Source organism: Megachile rotundata, chromosome 16, assembly GCF_050947335.1.
Source record: "Megachile rotundata isolate GNS110a chromosome 16, iyMegRotu1, whole genome shotgun sequence".
Classification (NCBI taxonomy): domain Eukaryota; kingdom Metazoa; phylum Arthropoda; class Insecta; order Hymenoptera; family Megachilidae; genus Megachile; species Megachile rotundata.
The window spans coordinates 14,147,304-14,170,164 of NC_134998.1; the positions used below are offsets into that span (position 1 = coordinate 14,147,304).

At 36.9% G+C, this 22,861-nt stretch overlaps 3 protein-coding genes and 1 long non-coding RNA gene across 44 annotated transcripts in view; 1 reads left to right on the top strand and 3 right to left on the bottom strand.

Annotated features, from left to right (window-relative positions):
- mgl (low-density lipoprotein receptor-related protein megalin) overlaps positions 1-11,577 on the bottom strand; it is a 29,559-nt gene extending 17,982 nt beyond the window's left edge. For all 4 annotated transcript variants that reach the window (XM_076541253.1, XM_076541254.1, XM_076541252.1 and 1 more), the window contains exon 1: positions 11,415-11,577. In XM_076541253.1, the coding sequence (XP_076397368.1) occupies positions 11,415-11,577 (163 nt within the window). The remainder of the gene's footprint in view (positions 1-11,414) is intronic.
- LOC105662985 (uncharacterized) lies at positions 124-20,452 on the top strand. 36 transcript variants are annotated; one of them, XR_013040969.1, is made up of 17 exons: positions 125-721; positions 806-851; positions 1,071-1,442; positions 1,518-1,752; positions 2,008-2,453; positions 3,062-3,379; positions 6,148-6,427; positions 6,825-7,625; positions 7,762-8,025; positions 8,807-9,057; positions 9,145-9,230; positions 9,320-9,595; positions 9,719-9,850; positions 9,933-11,010; positions 11,109-11,179; positions 11,401-12,247; positions 12,371-13,281. It is a non-coding gene; the product is annotated as an uncharacterized LOC105662985 (long non-coding RNA). The 36 variants fall into 36 exon arrangements; XR_013040978.1 differs by having other exon boundaries at positions 9,405-9,595; XR_013040983.1 differs by having other exon boundaries at positions 124-721; positions 8,807-9,595; positions 9,933-10,659; positions 10,725-11,010.
- On the bottom strand, positions 14,284-19,334 carry Afti (aftiphilin). Of its 3 annotated transcripts, none has more exons than XM_076541257.1 (8): positions 19,148-19,334; positions 18,615-18,731; positions 17,247-18,511; positions 16,957-17,169; positions 16,743-16,889; positions 16,472-16,532; positions 16,079-16,207; positions 14,284-15,928 (listed from the first exon to the last, which is right to left on the bottom strand). In XM_076541257.1, the coding sequence occupies exons 2-8, from the start codon at positions 18,715-18,717 to the stop codon at positions 15,363-15,365; spliced, it is 2,484 nt and encodes an 827-aa protein (XP_076397372.1). In that variant the 5' UTR covers positions 18,718-18,731; positions 19,148-19,334; the 3' UTR covers positions 14,284-15,362. The 3 variants fall into 3 exon arrangements, with proteins under 3 accessions (XP_076397372.1, XP_076397373.1, XP_076397374.1); XM_076541258.1 differs by lacking the exon at positions 19,148-19,334 and adding an exon at positions 18,946-18,964; XM_076541259.1 differs by lacking the exon at positions 16,079-16,207 and having other exon boundaries at positions 19,148-19,333.
- On the bottom strand, positions 19,584-22,817 carry LOC100875642 (uncharacterized). Its single transcript, XM_076541260.1, has 7 exons — positions 22,560-22,817; positions 21,935-22,235; positions 21,180-21,799; positions 20,959-21,102; positions 20,720-20,869; positions 20,094-20,654; positions 19,584-20,019 (listed from the first exon to the last, which is right to left on the bottom strand). Exons 2-7 carry the CDS (start codon positions 22,202-22,204, stop codon positions 19,584-19,586), a joined length of 2,181 nt encoding a protein of 726 aa, XP_076397375.1. The 5' UTR covers positions 22,205-22,235; positions 22,560-22,817.
- Between the last annotated feature and the right edge of the window lie 44 nt (positions 22,818-22,861).

Sequence of the window (22,861 nt, forward strand, 5' to 3'; positions counted from 1 at the left end):
CAAACAATCGTAGTTAATTGTTGTTTCTGTCATTTCGCAACGCGCAACAATTATAAATCGATACATTCGATTATACATTCGATGATCGTTTTCCAACAACCTGATCTGGAAATTCGAGAGAATCGGAAAGTACATATTCGACCGGTATCGGGGGAGGTTTCGATATTTTCATTGGATACGAAATCTCGAAAGTCGATTCGATACACTACACGTTCGTACACACGGTCTAACTTCGAATCGGTTTAGCGAAAATCGGAAATGTTTGTACGTTACTAATAGTTCAAATTGATAAATTTGCAAATTTATCAAGGCCTCGTCCAAAGTTTGCCATCTTTCCTCGTGAAAATTTTGACGGTTTAGGGGTACGCATACTGTCGTGTACAATTTTACAACCAATAATCGACATTTATATTAACAAACCGAAAGCAGAAAGATTAGAACCAAGGAGAAATACTCGTGACTAGATGTATCAGTGGCGTGATAGGTGAAAGGTTCAATGAATGTTGGCAGCTCCCTCTCGAGATATATCGAGAATCCCTTTTTTTTCAACTAATCGAAAAGGTTCGATTCGAGAATTCATCTTCGGTTTTATTCCAGATTACGAACAGCGAAAGATTTTCAACGGAAATTTCGTAGAATCGGTGATTTCTTAATTCATGAAAATCAGTAACAATATTCGAACATCGAGAAAAATTCTCTTTCTCCGCAAGTTTATTAGCATGTGAGATGACAGATACGATTAGCTCGATTGAGTATCATTTAATGCCGTTTCAAATTACGCTAATTATGAATTTTATTCGAATAGGTTAGAATCGAAACATCACGTTCTAGGATTCAACTTGTCTATACAGGTAATTTTTCGATAAAAATTTGTGAAAATAAACGACAATTTGTATACGCGAGAAAGAGTCATTGCGCATGTACCCGGTATTAATTTGAAACGTAGATAATTAAACGTAATTTCAAACATTACGATGTAGGATCATTCTTAAACACGGCAATCGACGAATTTTTTATTGCGCATGTACCAAAAAAAAAAAAAAAAAAAACTAACCACTTCGTTGTTACAGCTTATAATACGAAATAATGACAGGAAGAGGTATATAAACACATGTATTTAATTCGTCGATTCAGAAAAAAAAGAAAGAAAAACCACCTACCATGTACCAAAGATAAAACGGTACAGACTGGCACCAATTAAATCTTAACGGAATCTAGCTAGAATCGCTTATCTAGCAGGTATATATCTAGCTGCCGTATATGAGCATCCTTTCAAGGATAACATCGACAGGATGTTTAAGCCTTTCTCGTTCGATGACGTATCCTCAATAATATTGGCTTTCAACTACAGAAGCACAAGGACGGCATCTGAATCCGTACGAAACAATGTTCCGGAATTCGAATAGAATCGTAGCCAAGATGAACCGTATCATCAGAGGCCGGTACGTTATTTGACTGATTTAAAAGAAATTACGACGACGCGAAAAACTAATTATATTATTATTTATTTTACCAAGAAATTGGCAACAGTTTGCGACGAACGGTGTAAAACAAATTGAAATAAAAAAAAAACGGAAAAGAAAACGCGAAGATAAATGCAAGAAAAAAAAGTATAAACATCTTCGTTTCATATCAACGCACGCGCTTCGAAGGTATTTTAATATTTCTCGTCACGAATTACAGAGAAACGTGTCCTCGGTAAGAAAACAGATGGTCCTTTGGAGACAACCATTCGGACGACCGTCATCGGAGGTAACACGTTTCATTTTATCAACATGTTATTTTTTTCAATCGAACATTAGGTAAACGTATGCATAGATCGAAATTTCTGAAAGTTCGATGGACCAAGGTTCCTCTTTCGAAAATTTCACGAGCCCCAAATACTTTGGAATCTAGTCCGTAGTTCGAATTCTATATCGATTTAGTCTTACTAAAAATTACTTTCCAAGTAACTGGCTGGAACATAATGTTTGAACGATATCAGTGATGTTCGTGTTCGTTGCACAGGTTGCGAATTTTCTCATCTGTCTGTGGCCGCGCATCATGAACGGAGGTGCGCTGTGTCGCCAGCAAGAGAAACGGAGAAAGACAACGAACGAGTCAGAGTGAGACGCATCGAGAAAAGAGAAGAACGGGGAGACAGAGATGGAGTGCACCGTTCGTACCAGGCGGTGCGCCCTGGTACCAACGGCACGCCGTGTCGGTAGACTCGGCCAGACTTATGTTAGCGAGACGCAATCAGGAGTCACGGAGAGTCACGGAGAGTCATGGAGAGTCACGGAGAGTCGCGGAGAGTCTAGGAGGGGAATAAGCCAGAGAGAAGTGCGCTCGCCTACCTTCGTTTCTCGCCGCAATCTTTTTTGTACGATCCTCTCGCGACCTTCTCTAGCCAACAGACTCGATAGATACTCTCCTTATGAGAAAATCTTCACTCTCTTCGAGCTCGACACGAGGTACATACACGTTTTTCGATAATTCACCGTCCTCGCCGGATCTTGGCTGTTGCCGAAATTGTGTCGTGATCTTTTGCTAATTAACATGCCGATTTTGGGTCACGTACTAATTGAGTTACAGTACAGGTTTTAGGTCAGCAAACAGCTTCTGACGAGTACTGGATTCCATGTACGGTCATCGCCAGCGATACAATTAATTATTCAATTGCTTCGAATAAATGAGATTCTAGTATGTTTACTAGACCGCTACAGCAGTTAGGCGCGTACGTACATACGTATGCGCATAAAACATTCGTTGCACTAACATTGCAACTGTAAAACCATGGGAATGTACACATTCCTTGTTCATACACGAGAATCTCAATTATTACAAATCACTTTCACCCATTGTTTCATACGGTCGTATATAGGTAATTACGCGTCTCATCGCGGTGTAGTTACATATATCGAAATAACGCATAGTTGTGTATCTTCGAAACGCCTACATAAACATACCGTGAAAATAATTGTTAATTTCTCGCGTAAAGGTTTACTCGACATCGTGTTTCATTTTCTTTTCCTAATCCGTAAATTAGAATCGAATCTAAAATAAATCGTTTGGTCAACAGGTCGAATGAATCATCAGCGACATAAACCGAGAATCTGAAAGAGAAAGATCGAACGTTGTTCTATCGAGACTTCCATCCTAAAAAGAACTCGCGAAGCGATCCACAATGTTGACTCGACGAAGAAAAAAGGCTAAAAGGCATAACGATGTATCCGAACAGGCCGTAATTCGTGTCCAAGATGGAATCGAAGAATCTTTAATGTCGTGTAACGGGTGACCGATAAATGCAACCTTGTCCCGATTCTGCCTGACCAATCTAGATTCTCCCGATGAAAGAACGATGACCCGAAAACTTTGTCTCGTCGAACATCAAAACGAGGTACGAACGTACGACCTTAATTTCTCTCCGGTGTCTTGGTCTGTTACAATTGCTCGAGGCGTCGATGACCATCGATGCTAATCAGATTACGTGTTCGAATCTACTTAAAAGTAAATCGTAATACTAAACATTTTACATTTATACTTTAAAAGACGACGCGTTCACGGAAATTGAATTCTTCTCGAAATTTTTTACGTTCGTTTCCTTCTATATTTTCTAAGCGTCGTTACTTTATTTGACTAAAGTTACAAGCGCGGTGTAAATTTTATACCAGGGATTTCATTCTTGTCAGAAACACGTATTCGCTTGCGCGCGCCCTCACACGAACACCCGAGAGCTTGACCCTACACTTTAATCAGTTTAACTTCGATGATCCGCGTCCGAAACTTTAACATTTTATTCGGATGGTATTTATTATTGTAAACTGACATTTACGCGTTAATTCAAAGCACGATGCTATCGGAACGTAGTCGTTCGTTAAATTTTCAAATTCAAAAGCTCAACGAATTTGTAAGAGAGAAACACTTATTGTCTTCGGAACATATTACTTAAATCTTTATCTTAATCTTTACCTTTAATAAAAACGATTCTGCTTCGTTATAAGCTTAATATAATATAAACGGTAGACTAAAGTAATCGCATAATTATGTTATAGGCGAGACTGAAATTAACACGTTGCATGTTGGCAGGTCATCATTGTATATATCGTGTCGCTACACGGCAAGATCGAAAATAAATAGGAGTAGAAGCCTTTTTTCTTCAAACAGTCTAGCGATGTCGACAGGACAATTTGAAACTCGGCTTCGTCTATATCTAAATGGAAATACCGTGTCGTTTTATAGAAAGTGTACCCTTAAAGGCACTACGGACGAATTCGTTCCTCTCGCAACGCTTATGGCCATACAACTCTCCTACGACAGTATTTTTGCCGAGAAAGAAGCGGCAACAGTAACGAAAAAGATTTTTTGCGCGTATCGACGCTTTCTTACCGACGCGGCGCGGCATTCAACTTTCAAAAGCTTCGATGCGCATGCATACGAACTCGGATTTAAAAATTTATTTAAATTTATCTCGATGCAAAATATGAAAATATGTTTCCCGTTTCCGTTCTGTACCTCCAGGTTCGTACGAAACATTTCGAAAAGTATATGCAGATTAAATGAACGATGTCGTAATTATAGGAACAGATCGATTACGTTATTCATTGATTAAATATCGAAACCGTAGAAAATTGCCTACGGGCTGAAGTCGCGTAACGAGTAGCTGGTTGTGAACGACGCTTAAGAAGCTCCCTTCACCCACGGTATTAATCGAGCATTCGTCTCTCTGTGGCCTTGTAGACACGTACTACAAGTACAGTAGGTATGAGTCCGGTTGAATGGTACACCTATTTACGTGCGTCTCGATTGCTTGCCAGTCGCCATCGTTCGTTGATCCGACTTGGTCAATTCGGTAGGAACCGTCGACCAATGCATACGTTCTCTTTCGATTTTCTTCGAAATCAGAAATTTCCCTCGACTCGGTTTTCCGAGGTTTATTCTGGTACAACAGGTGAATTCGTGTAAAAAATTTCCAATATACTTTTATCCGCAAAAACTTAACACGCGACGGTTATTTAAATGAACAACTAGAAAATTCCAAGTATACGCTTTCGCGTGTAAATATTACACGTTAGAATAATTTTAATTAAGGAGGAGAAAAGAAATTCAATGAACTAGCACACACCATAGATTCTGTTTCGTGTAATGAGGGCTTATTGTGTATGCTCGTTCCAATTCCAACCATCATAGCGCACCGTGGTGCACTTCCTTTCGTTAAAGTCGATTCCACTTTATAAAGCCAACGGTGTCAGTCTTCGATGCGCATCGCACGTTTCTCTTCTATAAAATACGAACTGTACGATATCGCTGTAATAGGAAATTTTTAAAGAAAACATATACTATGAGAAATTGTTACATATACGTGTAGATTAATCGCGTATCGGTGTAACCAGGTAATGACCCTCCCCCCTCGAAAAAATATTGCAATCAATGGGCTTCCCTGTGTAACGCGGGGGACGTACTCGTACGTTACTTGAAACGTAGGGTATACCTATACGGTGTTGCGAGGTGTGTAAAGTAACGTAAATTAGAAAGGCAATGATTCGACTGTGTCGCTAGGGTCGATGAAAGAAAAGCCAAGAATTTTAAATAGAGGCAATACGAGGCCCGGCATTCGTATTATTTCTCGTTGATATTCTCTGATCGTGGCACGATGCGCCTTCCTAAAGGTTTTCAGGTCGTCCGCCACTATTCGCATTTACCATGTTACCACTCGTTAAAGTTTAACGACTAAAGTTTTATCAGCGACCACGGTCCATTGTTAAAATTTCTCCTGAAAATTCGCTGGATAATTTAAATAAGACTTTCGTCGCGAACGTCCGGCAGAAAATGATAGTTAAATTAAGTAGTTCGAATTTTGTTGGCAGGCACGTTAACATTAAGAATTGCTATTCAGTCAACGGCAATCCAGAACCGCTAGATTCGCGCTGTTCGTACTCTCTTGTAATCCCATGGGTGAAAGTTGCAGTTTCCCACGCGATCCACTTCTAGACGAATCAATGAAATCAAATCTTTGTACCTCCGTGTCTTATTCGTCTACGCTATTTATTAAATCGTCCGTTTACTCCTTCATCGTCTTCGTAACATACCGATTAATCATTTATCGCTTCCAACCATTATTTCCTATTTGCTATTTATGGTGTATATTACGGTGTATATTTCTTACAGAATTTAAGAAATCTCGGTTCCAAAAGACCGATGACTGAAGCTGGTATCGCGACATACAAAGCGTGCTGGAGGACATAGAAACAAAGAAATAACAACTGCGAGAAAGAGAAGAAAAGAGGAGAAAAGTATAGAGAAGGCAGAAGGAGAACGTAGAATCGGGGATGCATGGTCCCGCTATCCGGTCGGCCGCTAAGCCGAGGTCAATGAACCTCGGCCCGCCTACCGACTTTACCTGCCAGCCTCGAACCTGCCAACCTGGCTAACTCGCTCCACTCCAAAGGTAGCAATCGGTATATTTTGCCTACGACAGCTCGCTACAACGCTTGCTTCTACTTCTGACTCGCGCGAAACTATATATTTTCGGTAACCTAATTCGTTTTTCACCACGAATCTTTCTTCGAAAATATCGAATGTATGCGCGCGCATCCAACTACGCGCGTATCGACGCATACGCGATCCGTATAATCCATCCATTTGTCAATGTAATTATTGCCTTGGCAATTCGATTCAATTCAATTAGACGTATTTCGATTAAGAACTTTTATCATTCGCTAAATTTTAACGAATAATTCTCTGTACAGGAAGAAAAATATGACTTTCGAACGATAAAAAGAGTTTTAGGACAAAACGCCGACTACATTTTATTCGAGTCATTCATATTAGAAATTTGATCGCAGAAGGCGAAGAAGAAGACGATTTTATAAGACGATATCGAAGACAAACTATGAATTCTCCATAAACCGCTGAACTTGATCTACTGTGATACGGCGAACCTTTCACGAGTTCAGAGAAGTCCATCGACCTTGAACTGGAGGGATACAGGAAAAAACATCTTTAAAACAAACAAGATCTCGATACTCGAAACTTTTGCCTCTTACACAAGCAATATTTCAAACGCGGAATAGAATTATTTTTATAATTTCTCTTCTAACGCGTTCAAATAATTGCACAGACGAATCTAATCGCGGCTTAGCTATGGATTAAATTCTTTAATCTTTATGCTAATCAGCTATCCATATTTACAGACACAACTTGGCAACTACTGCCGACAATAACAGTTTATAATCCGTTCGCGTAAACTCGTCGAACAAGAATGAGTTAATTCTTGGTTTTCAACTTCGATATCGCTTCCATTCAATAGTTTCATTTCGCAAACGTTTTATGTGTTTACAGAATCCTTATGCGATCTAGTGGCTGAACAGAACGCTTTGAAACGTAAAATTGTCGTTATTCGTCTAAGAAAATTGATATTCGACAGTGGGAATATGGATTAAACAATTCCATCGACTTGGCCAAGCGAAAAGTTCCGATACGCGTGGTCTTCTTCATTTTTTTCCTCGAGGTCAAAGGAAACGATGTTTCCTGAATACACAAGAGGGATAGCGGTAAATCGATGGAAAATTAAACTCGTGATCGTGGGGAAAGGTTAATGAAATCATTCGGAATCTGTTCATTAAAATTTCGAACAGTAATTCCAGGTACAATATTTCAACAAGATTTCAAACTAATATATATATATATATATATAATAAAAACGAATTGAAATTAGGTAAATAAGATTATACAGGACGTGTTCCAATACTTATTAAAAGCAATTTATTTCGTTCTATTTAGGTTATTATTTCAAAAGCGAGTAACGAGGCTGGTAGATCCTCCTGTACGGTGCATGTGCAGTTATTAGTACGAGAAAAAGAAGTGGCACGAATCAGTGGGTCGATGAAACCCAAGAACCTTGCACTCAACAGTTGCCTGAGTTTGTAAGCTGATTCCTTATTTCTTCTTCCAAAGAAGGAGAAAGTTCTTCTTCTGTTGATTAACAGGGAGACAACTTGAATGCGTATACTTGAAATTTTCATACCTGCTTTTTTTCTTTTTACGGTAATAACCGAGAACAGATTCGCTTCTTAAATATTTATGCATCGTGCAAATTATATTCAAATTTTCTTTTATCGTTGCTTCAATGTCATCGGAGCAAGCGTTGCTGATTAACCGCATCGTGCACACGACGAATTAAGTTCTCGTGAAAGATAAGGTTCTCAGTCTGTAGCGTACTTAAAAAAAAAAAAAGCCGCAATATTAATAGACGCTTGGATAATCGATGCTGCATCGCAATTACGCTAATGCTCTATAAACATAACAAATCATGGAGATAAATTTATGAAGGAATAAGAATCGCGCGGCACGAAACTTACGAGAGAGATTGCAAAGAGAATATTTATCGATAAAATTTAAAAAGCTTTTATTTCTGATTTTTCTATTTACGTACTATATATGTAGAAATATTGAATTTTAGGAAAGTACAACATACCAATTAATACAATTAATAATATACATACGAAATTGCAAAATTTTCTGATAGTTTCATTTCGAAACTTTACCAGCAGCTATCGAATTTCAGATTTCTTACAACTGATATATTACGAAATGTTATTGTCATCAATTTTTTATGTGTACGATCATCGAATTTCCAAGACACGCTTTTACTTAACCAAATTTTTAAACGATACTTCATGAAATTTTAGTTTTAATTTTTTTAATCGGCAACATTTGCTATAGAAATTAAACGGCATCGAGTATAAAACAAAAAGAAACTTTAAAAAAATTACAAATTCGCAACAGCGATATGACTAACATTTTTGTCGTTTTTTTCTCTCTCGAGGTTAAGCAACAGTAACGTAACGATGAAAACTTCGATAAAATCCTATCTGGAACGTGGAAGAAGCACAGGGAATAGGAATCATCGAGAATTCGGAGCATTCTGTTGATCATGTTTACTACAAGTTCGAAAAACCGGTTTTCCTCTCACCATAAAACTTGGACCTGTGGATGGTGCATTAGACGCTCCGTGTTACGGTAGCTCTCGATCGTATCGATCATTTCATTATTTCCAATCGAACATTGGATCTAACAGTAAGTATATTTAAAAAGTTTTTATTCTTCGTTACAATATTAATTAAAAGAAGAAAAAAGGAAACAAATCCAAATGGTAACTTTAAGTGTAAAATGAAATGATGTCATTCGAATTCTTCGCAATAAATCATCGAGGAATTAAAACAATTCGATCGCTTACCTACTTTTTTCACGTAAGTTTCTAAAAAATCACCTATCTATTCGACGAATATACGAATATCCCTGATCTGCCTTCTATTAAACTGAAAAGTAAATCTTATAGAGACGAAAAAGAAAAAGGAGGGGAATTTTCCATCGTTTGGTTCTCAAAATAACCCGATCAGTTTACACACAAACTAATCCTACAGGTGAAACCGGTTCTGTAAAAATTGCGTGCGTGACCTGGTGTGTTCGTCCGTGTTTATTTCGTTTACCGCCACGATCTTCCAAGTGTTGGTCGCGTCTCCTTCGAATCGATTAACGAATCAGCAAACGCGTGAAAACGTTTGGAAATCGTATACGATATCCTGGTGTCGCGGTTTATTCGAATCTACAATGGGTTCGTATGAATATTAACCAAACGTAATTTCCCACTTACCAGCAGTGCTCAATAATCTTAATAATTTAAATCGCAATAATTTAAGTTACCAGTACATAAATTAATTCTGATTTAATATTTTAGGTTACTTCTGCGCTGATTAAAATTTCTTTTCTTCTTTCAATGTACATTTACATGTAAAGTGCGTATGCATATACGTACATGATTTGATTAATCGTCGAAAAATGGCTATTTTTACAACAGACTAGTATGCAGGTTCGATCGAAATAGTATTTTATTGAAAATTTTACTATCCTCTTTTACTAAACTCTCTTATTTACTTGTTTTTATCTTTCAGGTGTTGTATATTTCGCTTCGGTCGATCGAGCCAAACCGTTCCTGTATCCACGACATAATGATCAATTCAGGTAAATAACTGCATTGTGTCCGTGCAAGAAAGATGAACGGTAATTCGTTCACTGCTAAATTTAACTTCCCGTACTCGGAAAGGTCAACACTTTACATTTTACAGAAGTTCACCTTCGAATCTCGAGGTCAATGTTTATTGTCTTCTTTTTCCCTCGTGCATCGCTTAATGTTCTTACTTAAAATAAATAAGAACAGGACATTTTTCCCATCGCAAAAGTCTGCTTGTTCGTATTCAAAATTTATGCGACTATTTTACATGAGCTAAGACGGTATAAAAAAATAAACATAATCAATTGAATTTTGTCAAAAAGTCTATACTGTCCATTAACTTTCGACTCCTGGTGACTTTTAGAGCGCTAAGTATTAAGATCTCTCTAGTTATATAAAAGAAAAGTCGGGCGACAGCGTGTGTAACGGTAAATTCAACTTGATTCGTTAACTGCATTCCCATGCGAGGTGGGATTTTTGAAAAGTCGGACGTTCGACGAAAACCACGCGATAAGTCGCACACCTAGCGGGAAGCGGAGAAAGCAGCACCCAGCGGATGAAAAACCGACCACGATCTCAACGTAACTTGGCGTTTTTAACAGCAAAACAGTCGTTAGAATTTACAAACCCCAAGAAAACTAGTCGATATTATTGACAGAAGGATACAGGTATACAATGGAGTAAATTCGATCGTTCGAAAGCTTGAATATTCGGAACACTTCTAAACGCGCAGCTCGTTCAAACGCGGGGCTCCCCTCTTAAGCGTGGGATCTGGCAAAAGGCGGCACGTTTTCGACCGGAGAATGATAAAGGCCTTGAAAGGGTTCACCAAAGTAATTTCCACGAGTTTTTTCTATATCGCAACATTTCACGATTTTCTCGCATAACAATGCGAGCTATGTCGAACGAAAAAATCGTGTACCTAAGAATACACCTGCATTCGAAGAAAGAGGAAAAGAGAATCAATTGTCCTTAGTTCACGAAAGCAAACAAATTTCTATTCATCCGTTTGAACAAAGGCAAGTGAGAGTACACATCTAACTTTACAGAATTAGTAATTAACTTGAATGTACACGAAGCAGTGGAATTAACAAACGTTCAGCATTTCTTATTACAGTATTGTTCTGTTGTTCGGCAAAAGGGAAATAACACACAGGGCTGTAATCAATTGTTTTTCATCTAAAGCAGGTACATACATATACTTTCCTACGATGTACACATTTTACAGGAACATGCAATCGTAACATTTAACTATCGAACGATTCGATATTTGATAAATTAATATCGAAAATCATTGATCCTCTTGCGCGTAAACATACGTATTTTCTTCGAGTAGTTCTTTATTGAAATAGGTTGTACGTTCCATTCGAAAGTTGTTCGTGGGACTAAATTCTAATTAAACATTGCAGCTGAATTCCCTTACCTAATCTGATGGCGGCAACCTGTGCAATCCCGACTAACACTAGTATCAGCGGAAATCCGTCGAGGAGCGAGTACAAAGTTTTCGTCCCTAAAGTATTCCCGGAAGCGCGGATACCACCAGCGAGGAGCGTGCGTGGCCGGCATGGCCCCGCAGCCACTGCCATCGCACCGTCCTTCTCACCGCACACCGTTCACTTCAATTTTTCTCTCCACTGTTTTGCCGGTATTTCGATTCCCGAGATAAATTCTTCGACCGCGACGAAATATCGTGTATTTTCTTCCCCCGCGTTACACTCTAACCGAAGACCAGAATAACGGCGAGAAGATACGAGAGGCAACAGTGACGATCAATGGTTTCAGGTGAGAATCGAAACGATGTTCTCGAGATGGACACTTGTTTCGAATGGAAATGGAACGATTTAATGCATGTGTACAGGTTTTTTTCTTTTTTTAAAGGAATTTCAAATTAAAACGTGTAATCGGTAGGATGGAAAAAAAGGAGCGGAGAAAAAATGAAGGGGAAAGAACGCGAAAAGCATTAGAGGATCTTGAAATCAGTTCATAGCTCTCGCGAACAAGACATTCGTACCGCCGCGGTCAGCGAACGACTGGCTTTGAAGCGCGTACTTTACCGGATGGAGGTTCCTTACCGACACTCAATTTACGACGCATGCGCGTCGAAGGAATTCTAAGGACCACGTGTGATGACAAATCCTGTACCGGGACAGTACATATTTAATACTTGCAATATGACACAAATGCTGAATTAGAAACATATATTCGTTGGCGATAAACGTTAATATCTTCTTTTTCTATTAACATCTGACAATAGTGGTATTAAACAATTAAAAATAATCTCTCTAGAATATCTCGTTAAATAACATTTACGATATAAAATTACTTATTTTCTCATTTTCTCTTCTACGTATCATTTTTCTAATCCTTCGCTATTTTTAGGGTTTGCAGCCTGAACGATGCAACGAATTCTTTTATGTGTTCCTATAGACTATAGACTATAAACTATAGACTATAGAGGGATGCACGGAAAACGAATGTAAACACGAAATGATCGTACCTGACCTGAGATATAGCGGTGTCCCTTCAAACTTTCATGATACTTTCTGCGACCACAATAGACCTGAAACATTCCAGACCTATACCTGCGTATGCTCTTCGGATTCTTCTGCAGTAAGACATATTAACCTATACGTTTTAACTCGTTAATTGTATTCGTTATTTACATGTAAAGAAGTTCAGCTTTCAAAATAATTTTCGCTTAAACATGAGATACAGCTATTAGAAATAGAAACAGTTTCGTTAAAAATTTCAAATTTAGAGGACGAATGAATGATAGTAATTAATGATATTCGAAAGAGAAGTCGAATCTAGAATAAAAATGATTCGTCTTCGTACATAGAACGCTATTTATGAACGAAGTTGTATCGTTAACTCGTGCCACCCGTGCCCGGTGGTGCCGCTCGAGAGAACGACACGTTGCTGCTGACTCCTGCGTTTTCTCGCAAACACATTTATTAGTCGAAGCAAATGCCATAGCCTGTGCTCGACCTTTTCTATTGTCCTAAGATGAGCTCTAGCGTGGCACGTACCAACACTTCCTTTTGCATTGAAAATTAAAATTAGTAATTATCTCGTTACTTATCGCGCGTTTAGTCGCGTTATATTTTAATATTTATTTCTCGTAATAAAGACAAGGTTTTGATTTTACTATTTAAAAAATGAACTTTAAAAATATAAATAAATATATCTCTTCGTTAGAAAACGTTCTATCAAGATAATTTAAAACTATATCTGTCAATTTTAATTTGTAACAGCTCGTACGTTTAATAAGAATACAGATCGATCATCTACGTCTCCGATGCAACGTGTGTGTTCTTTCACCTGTTATTTCACTATTCATTGGTTGCGCACCTTACGGCTGCAAGTTGAGCTACACAATAAAAGGTCTCTCTCTTCTTCTCGTGCTAGCTCTGTTCCTCTGGGTATACAAGCACACGAGTCGTGACCTTGTGGCATTTGGTACCTGGCCGTACCAGTCGGCGCACGACTCTGTCTGACGTATAGTAATGGACATGATTCGAATACTGAACCGCGCATTGCTAACTTATCCAAATTTTTTCTTTCGAAATTTTTCTGTTATTCCGTTCAATTTTTTTGGTGATTCTTTTTCAGAAAATTATGTCTACTATAGCAAATATTTATCTTCTGTACAATCGTTTGAAAAGAGCGGGCAAAGTTTGAGAATGGGCGTGTATGTATGAGAGAGAAAGAGAGGCGTGTAGCGCGAATATGTATACATGCATATAAACAAGAAGAGACCACCTGGCGTTTCGTCTCTTATCGTCGGCTCGATTACGCTACTTATCAAATATCGAAGATATATTAACATTTTCTTTGTTTGTTACTTCTCGAGTCACTTTTAAAATCTAATTACATATGTATATAGTAATACCCTTCGAATATAATATCGGTGTTAAATATCGATTAAAGCTTCGACGTGTAAAAGAATGCCGGTATATAATTAATTGAGCTATAATAGTTACGTAGTCATTATTATTTACGGTTATTTACTTTTACATAAATTGAAAATACATATTTTCGTGAGTTTTTTTTTTTTCCTATTCTTTTTGTTCTCGGTTTTAAATACGTTACAAAGAGTTGAAGGACGTAGAAATATTTTTCTGACACGAATTGATTTCTTTTGTAAAAATTGACCTATTTTAATACTGTGTAAAAATAAAGCACGAAGTAACACTTCAATAGGGTGTTTATAAATAAGAAAAATCGGAGACTAAGTCAATGATTCTAAGACGAGTCTGCAAATATTTCATAAATCCTTTTTCAGCCAAAAATATGGGTAACTCGTAACATTCATTTATTTGCATATGTATATATACATCATGTGGCATTATACGTTTTTATAAGAAATTTTTGGCTGCGCCACTAACTTGCTGCATATCTTTATGCCTGTTCGTGGAATAGAGTCAAATGTAGAAAACATTAAGTACATGATTTTATAAATCCTATAGGTTACATAAATAACTGGCTGAACACGCAAATCACATTGTTAAATTACATCGATTAACAACCAACTAATAGCTTCAATTTACAACGTTCTAGATGCAACAATTTTGAGGCATTAGTAGATATAAAAACAAAGGACTTAGGCAAAAAAGTTAACAATTTAAAGACGTTAGTAGATTATAAATATTTACGATACTTAGGAATTACCGCATAATAATACAACGACCTATCTGTCTCTCGTTATCATGATTTCAATTTGCAACCAGGTAAAATACAATTGAAAAAATGATAATTTTAAATACCGTCAAGTCAATTCTCCGTTATACTTGACTATAAATTATAAATTGGTCCACGTCTCATTTAAAGCAAGAAGCAATATTAAAAAATACAGGTACTACTATACGTATGTATATAGAAACGAAAGAAAAAAGTACACGTAAATTGCATATCACATAGTTTAAGTGATGTCTAAAATTATTAATAAGTAATTTAAAACAGTGAAACCGAATGAAAGAAACTCCGACTGTACACAGGAAAGGTCCATGACTCCATTTCGTGAACAAGGTAACAGTATTCTATTTTACTGTTCTCATCAAGTGCAAAAACAATATCCTGTATTACAGAGTGTGTGTTGTCTCTATTCTTTTTTTAACAGAAAAATTTTCCTACCTCGATACACTCCATACAGAGTCTCTGTTTCATAAATAAGTAGAGAGTACAGAATATATCGTCAGTCAGTGTTTACAAAGGGGGGAAAAAGTTGGAATCGAAGGTCGGTCCAAGCGCGGATTTGAAAGGTTAACGGAACATCTTTTCTTCTTCGTTTCTATGCCTCATCGATACGTCCACAGGACAGAGATTTATCGAATGTTCTGACCTTTCAAACTCGCGCTCAGACCGACGTTACTCAGCCGGGCATCTTACGACTCATGACACCCATTTCACAGGCAAACTGCTTCTGCTCGCGATCGAGCATTAAAGTTCTAGCGCTCAGGAATGAAAGATCCGGCAAACGATTTAATACTCTTGCCGTTTCCGGTTGAATCGGAACAACTCGACCGAACCTGTCCATCACCACGTGTTCGGAGCCCGATCTCTTGTTTACAGATTTTCCACGATAAATATCGCCTAAAGTAGATTTTTCAGCCGACACGTATTGTTTCTCGGCCGAAACAAATTGTCTCTCGGTCGCTACACTTTGCTTTTCGTTCGTTAAGAATTGCTTATCCGTGGTCAAGCACTGTTTTTCCGTTTGAACACTTCTCTGGCCACCTGCGTTTCTTAATTTGTGTGCCGACTCCGGGTCTGTTTTTCTCTTCCACTCTGTCGCACGAGGAGCTGGCAATGGCTCGATCATCCTTGAAGCCTGTGAACGCTTTTGCGACTTCGAAATATCGGCTTCCAAAGAGTCTACTGTCTCCACCTTGGAAACGGAGTTGCAGCGCTCCCGATTAACGTTCATTTCCGAGATATCTATCGTATCGTAAAGAGATTCATTTTATAACGATCAAATTAAATGTTCGAGAAAATACATAAATCATGCAGAATAAACGGAATTACGTGTACTTTAAAAAACTTAATAATATAGCACATCAATTACAAAGTGTAAGCTTTAAGACTTACGGTGATTAGCAGGATTCCTTGCGCTACTCGGTCGACGGTAGGATTCAGAATTGTTGGAGTTGTGGGATGTTAGTAAGGGATCGAAAGGACACAAAAAGTCCAGAGGCAGAAGAGCGGATAACCCACCACCTAGATTACATGATTTATCAAACAATTTGCCCGGTGATTAGCACACTTTACATAGGAATCGCAGAAGCGAACTAAACGAAGAAACGAATGAGAATATATGTAATCCTAAAACACAGTGCTGGCGTGTAAATGGAAATACTTTTCTATACGCATGAATACATCTAATTTCATATTATTCTAATTACGTCGTAGAAATTGCAACGAAATGCACAACAGAAATTGAACAAAAATTAAATGATAACGACAAACGCGTTTCGTACTTACTAGCTTCTAAAGGATTAACAAGCCCAGAACTATTCCAATCAAATTGAGCAGCAGGCACTTCCTATAGGAGTTACATTATGATTAATTATGGATAACGAGCGCGTAATAAATTAATATTACCTCCTGGTATCGATGCAATAATTCAATTGGTGCCAATATCTTTTACTATTTTATCCTTCAAATTCAAATAGTAAGATTCTATCGTTATGGTTTGCATAAACCATATTGCAGCAATAAAACTATCGCATCGGTTAATAATTGCTAAACTTACTTCTGAATTGGTTGAACTTTGAGTTTTATTAACATTCGAAATAGTGACGGATTGATTATCGGTTGTAGCTTTAATCGGTTCCAACGGCGTGAAACCAAGATTCGCAGCAAATCTGGGAACATTTGGATTCCACCTCGGACCAAATAACTGAAATCGATTAAATTTAATATCTCGTTACACTGACAATATTCCATGCGAATAACCCGATATTTACAATATTGCGAGAATCAATGCCAAGAGAATTTAATAGCATTTTATTGCTGGTACTGTTTGCCCATTGATACGTCAAAGCGTTCGTTTCTTCAACATTTTTTACGCTTTTCCATACTTTATCCGTTTCATCTATCAGTGTTTCCACTTGAATCTCGCATTGGTTTACATCCAATGAAAACATTGTGGTTATTATGTCTTCTATTTTATTAGCAGCCTGAAAAAATATTAAACTTTCAAATAATTGAACATTAAATCAACAAACGGAGATATAAAATAATTAAAGCGACTTACATTCTTATTTTCTATCCGACAAATGGATTCTTTCAGATTAAACTGTTGTTGTTCCACCGCAGGTGGTTCAAGAGCTGACTCGAAATCATTGAAATCGCCAAAATCGTCGTCGTCGTTATCTTTATCAGGTACACTTGTTTCATCGACTTCGTTAAATTGCATTTGATCCGCGAAATTTGCAAAATCACCGAAATCGTCGTCTTCGTCCAACGCTTCTTTCTTTTCTTCGCCCGTGTCTAAAGAACGGTTTGAAAATTCTGGCTGGAAAGCTTTAGTTGAAGTTCCGAACATAGGATCATACTTAAAATCACAGAACTCTTCGCTGGAACAACCGGAAATGTTCGTTATGGGACCGGAAGATAAAAAATTATGTTCGACTGTATTATTTTCACTTTCGACAGACTGACAAATGGCCTCCTCGACTTCATTTTTCGCTTGATGCATAGATAAAAACTCATTGCTCGATTCGCTGGCGTTTAAAAAAGTTTCATTATCGGAATCATGAAAAACTGAATTCTCTGTACTTGTGAATTTCAAATCGTTCACCTTAAATTCAAAATCATTTTCTTTGTTAGGCACGTCTTCATTTTCTGTACATTGACTTTCTAAATTTGATTCTTGAATCGAATGTTCAAATTTGAAATTTACATCCTTCTTATCGTCTATATCGATATCCTTACTCGAAGCATTCAAATTATTTGAAATATCTTCAGTTTCTGTTTTACAGTAACCCATATTGGAAACACCTGTAGATTCGTCATTGCCGGAAACCCAATTCTGAGAATCCTCAAATTGCTCATAGTCATAAAAATCATCGTCTATCGACTGCACCGTATCAGGAGCCGCAGCTGGATCTCCTAGATCTAAACTTAACGGTTCTATATCTTCTAAATTGTTAGGAGATGTTTCTTGTTCGCTCCCTCCGAAGCTACTGCTTTCGCTAGTTAAATTAACACCACCGAAAACACCTTTCTCCGTACTGTCTTCGCTACAATTGCTGTTCGCGTTTTCCGAATTATTTTTTTTATGGTGCGATTCATAGATATTTTCAACCTCCGCTTTCAATTTAATATCGCTTATGGTGTCATCTATCTTCTCGAGTATTAAAAAATCTTCTAGGACTGCCGGTTTCGCAGGAATACTCGATCGAATATTATCAACAATATCTATAACACCGTTTACTTTCGGCGAAGGATTCTGAGATGTTAACGGTGTTTGAATGGGTGTAATGGGTTTCTGCGGCGATTCAGACGACACGGATAGTCCTAAAAAATAAATGCAGCAATCACGTTATACAAAGAGGGAAATTTGTATAATTTAAATGATATAGAATTAAACAAAGAAATATTTCACGCTATGAAATATTACCATCTATGCCTCCTGTTGTAAAATCTCCAAATTCGTCTTCTTCGGAATCTCCAAAATTATCCAAAGGTGGAGGCGTAGAACTCACCAACGGTGGAAATGCCATTCTTTGTCCGAATTCTGAAATATTTAATGTATTTTAAATAATAATGTATGATTTAAATAGTCGGTGTACTCATATTCAATGAACAAATGTAGCACAAAATAAAATTAATTCATTAATTTTCATAGAAATCATTCCGATAGACATTTGATAAAAATTCACGTTATCTCTTATATTTTCTAACAACAATTAGACCACATTCTACGCAGGGTTGAAAATTTCGTGTTTTACCGCGATAAAACGCATATGTCTAATTTTTTTCAGGTTAGGTATATCTTACTGACGACGAATGCATACGTTACATAAATTAATTCAAAGACGTATTAGTTTACATTTAATTGATTACCATACAAATGTCTATTACGTTGTCTGCATTGAAAATAAAATGATTAAGCGTTTGAAAAAAGCGAGATACAATTGAGCCTTAACTTACAAAGGAGTTAATAGGTACGTGGAGGACCTTTCGAAAATGATTTTATCTGTAGCTTGTCATGATTTCGATTTTATTGAAATCGGTTTTCATCGATGAATGCAACCTTTATCAGTGACGATTGCAAATTGTTAAAAACGTAAGATTCGATGGTACGAATCACGAGACATCAGTTGTATCACCTGTTCTGTACGTATGCATGTACCGATTCTGCGCACTTACCTGTCTATAGTTCATGCGTGTTTATAATCACGCGCATATTTCAAACAACGCTACTTCTTCCACGTGCCTACAAAATATTTAAAAACTTTTCTCTGACTTTGATAATTATAAATTTTTTATTTACACTTTATTAAATTCATGACAACGCTTAGAAAAACTATGAATATGCGACAATTACACAATCTATCTTAACGCTTAAAGATTATCTTATTTCAATTTACTTTGTATCTTCTTTAGCAGTATGCTGTGTACGCCTGTGTTTTCTCATGTCCCCTTTTTGTCTGAAGCATCTTCCACAAACATCACAGGAATGCGGTTTTTCTCCAGTATGAATTTTTATATGATTATTTAAAGCTTCGGTTCTCGTAAATGCTTTTTCGCAATAATGGCACTTGTATCTGCGATCTCCTCTGTGGATAAGTCGATGTTGATAAAAGACAGAACCAGTTAGAAAAGCTTTGTTACAAACATCGCATTTAAATGGTCGTTCCCTAGTATGTTTCTTCCTGGTGTGATCTGCCAAATCTGGCTTTATCGTGAATCTTTGATCGCAATACTCGCAAGCATATGGTTTCACTCCCATATGGAATCTTTTGTGTGTCCACATATGACTGGATTGAGTATAACTCTTACCACAGATATTACAAACGTACCTGTATAAACGCAATAATTAATAAAAATGTCTTACTTTAAGGCAGTATAAAAAAAAAAAAAAATTCGAACGTACGGTCTCAATCCGCTATGTCTTCTTTTATGCGCGTTTAAAGAATTTGCAGTTGGTAGAAGACTACCACAAATATCGCACGGGAACTTGGAGCATCTATATTTTCCATGTTCTTTAAATTCTTCGATAGTTACAAAAATATTTCCGCAAAGTTCACAAGCAAATTTTTTTTCACCTTTCTCTGATTTTCTAGGCATCGGTTGATGTCTCTTTTGTTTATGCTTGTATAGAAGGGACAATTCTTTAACGTCTCTATCACATATTTCACAGAGAAACGCTACCAATACTTTGAATATTCTCGGATGCTCTTTCCAATGAAGCACAGCCTCTGCAAAGGACTTGAAACAAGAGCTGCAATGACTACACGAATATGGTTGTTCAACGGTGTGCGACTCCCTATGTTTCTTCAAATGATCCATGTCGGCAAAGTGACTGTTGCAAAATTCGCAATGATATAATTTCAGTACTTGTAATTCTTCGATAAAGCTAATTTTCCCTTCATGACTTTTACAATGCTCGTCCGCACACTCGCAAGTTCCAAATACTTCTCCGCAGTGAACGCACCTTCGTATACGAAAAGAAAAACTATTCCGTATTGGTAAAACACAATACAAAAATAAATATGTTACCTCCAAATTGTTTGACTATTCTCAAAAACAATGCTGTGTCCAGCGACGTGTTTATTCAGTCTTGACTTTTGCGTGAAACTTTTCGAGCATTCGGGGCATTTATACGGCTTTTCTGGAAGGTGAGTTACTACATGCCGCTTTAAAGTGTATCTAAGCGAACGATAACATAGTGTTGTAACATTTGTTGTCGTTAAAAGGAAATTAAAAGATTTTTAGTCGATAAAGAACGCAATATATACCCATCACAAAATCCTTTAGAACACACCTCGCATACGTGAGGTCTTGTTTTTCCATCTACGCAAACATGTTTTCTTAATCCTTCTTGATTTTCAAATAACTTTCCACACTGCAAGCAAGATACTCTACCATCTTTACAATGGTATCTGAAAACACGGTAAAACAAACAATACTAATCGCGAGGAAATTTACTAATAACAATAATTCTCCATGTAATCGATACCTCTTATAATGGTAAAACAATTTTAGCTCTTTTCCAAAAGTAATCTTGCAAATTTCACAATATAACGCTTTAGCATTTCTATGAAAATTTTGATGAAATTGTAATCGTTCTTCAAACGTAAAAGTGGCAAAGCAAATGTCACATTTATACGGCTTAGAGGTACATTGTAAATTAGGTTTGCATTTATGCTCGTCTAGGGTCTCTTTCGTATGATATAGATTCATGCAAGCTCCACATTTTAGATATTTTTGTTTGGTACCCAAACAAAATAGAGTTACAGATTCATTTGTGAGCTCTTTATCGGCTTTAATCTCGTTCGGAATTTGTTCTTCGTCGCTACTTTCAAGAATAATATCACTATCGTATAATTCTACATCCGTTCGATTTTCTTTGTCCTCTTCGTACACCTTCATTCGTCCTTCTATACATAAAGGACACGAATCACTATTCTCCAGAGCATCTTCAGAATTCCGAGTATTCGTAAAAGAATGTTTATCTTTTAAAATTTCAAAAAGAGTTTCTTCCGCCCTAATACACTGGGCATCGAATTCATTGCACCATATAATTTTTTCAACGCACGTCGGACAAATCTGTTTTGGAAGAGGATCAGTTTTCTTTACCTAAAAGACACATACAGGTACTACCAAATTAAAAACTAAAATATATATTTAAGCGTTGAACAGATCGAAGGAATCCTCTTTTAATATACTATAGTTGAAGGCGTTCAGTACATATCAAATTACATATTTAATTACCTTGATGCTTAAACATGTGTTTATTTTGTGCAACAGTCTCAAGGATTCGCCAAATTCCGAATAAATATAAATAGGATTAAGAGTTTCTCCTGCGCATAAACGACAGAAAGATTTCAATCGATTTTGTTTCCCGGTATCGGGAGTTAATTCAAGAATTTCGTTCGACGATAGCGGCTCTTCCTGAGACCAAATAATTGATCCCTCGATGTCGTCAAGTTCGTCCTCATGTTCGGTCAGTGTGCTAATCGATTCTGCTTTTCTAATGTTCATAGTATCGAGCTGTACGAATATACGTAATTATCTGAAAGTAATTAGATAATAAAGTATTAAAAATAACTATACGTCCACAATAATATCAATGTATTATTATTTGAGATATTAATTATTATTTGCTCACGCGTGTAAAGATCCAAATATCGTAAACATTAAATATATGCTATCTTTGTTTCATTTAATTTGAAACACTTTTGTTACTTACAATTGCATCATTTTTGTATCAATTTGTGTAATAATGTAAAAAGATTGTTGTCGAATAACAACAGAAAAAAAAAATCGTTTCGCTTCATGTTATTTTCACAAGTGGATCGAATCGAAGAGTGGATTACAATATTTCAGAGTAGATTACCTCGTTCCTTGGAAATGAAAGGGGAATAATATTTTCATGGCAAACTAAACTTGAGTCTTCGTGCCGTCGAAAAAGTTTGACAGAAAATCCACTTTTTGCGCTTAGCATTTCCAATAAACACGTTGTCAAGACGACCAAAACAAAAAGTAATCTCGAAAAAACGATTCGACTTATAAAATTTATCGATATAAGTGATCTTTTTGCTTAAAATTTCCAAATAATTGTATTTGAACGCTATTCAAATTATTACAAATTATGTACTGACATTACAGGATCAACTAGAAATAAAGAGAACATACGTA

Bases quoted from the DNA above. Each gene is read 5' to 3' on its own strand.
- LOC100875642 (XM_076541260.1), bottom strand. From the start codon at position 22,204: ATGAACATTAGAAAAGCAGAATCGATTAGCACACTGACCGAACATGAG. The intron at 21,800-21,934 runs GTAATTAAATAT...TGTGTCTTTTAG, and splicing joins ACACATGTTTAAGCATCAAG to GTAAAGAAAACTGATCCTCT. The intron at 20,655-20,719 runs GTAACATATTTA...TCGTATACGAAG, and splicing joins AATAGTCAAACAATTTGGAG to GTGCGTTCACTGCGGAGAAG.
- Afti (XM_076541257.1), bottom strand. From the start codon at position 18,717: ATGGCATTTCCACCGTTGGTGAGTTCTACGCCTCCACCTTTGGATAAT. The intron at 16,533-16,742 runs GTAAGTTTAGCA...TAACTCCTATAG, and splicing joins AAAGTTCAACCAATTCAGAA to GAAGTGCCTGCTGCTCAATT. The intron at 15,929-16,078 runs GTAAGTCTTAAA...ACGATACGATAG, and splicing joins AAGGAATCCTGCTAATCACC to ATATCTCGGAAATGAACGTT.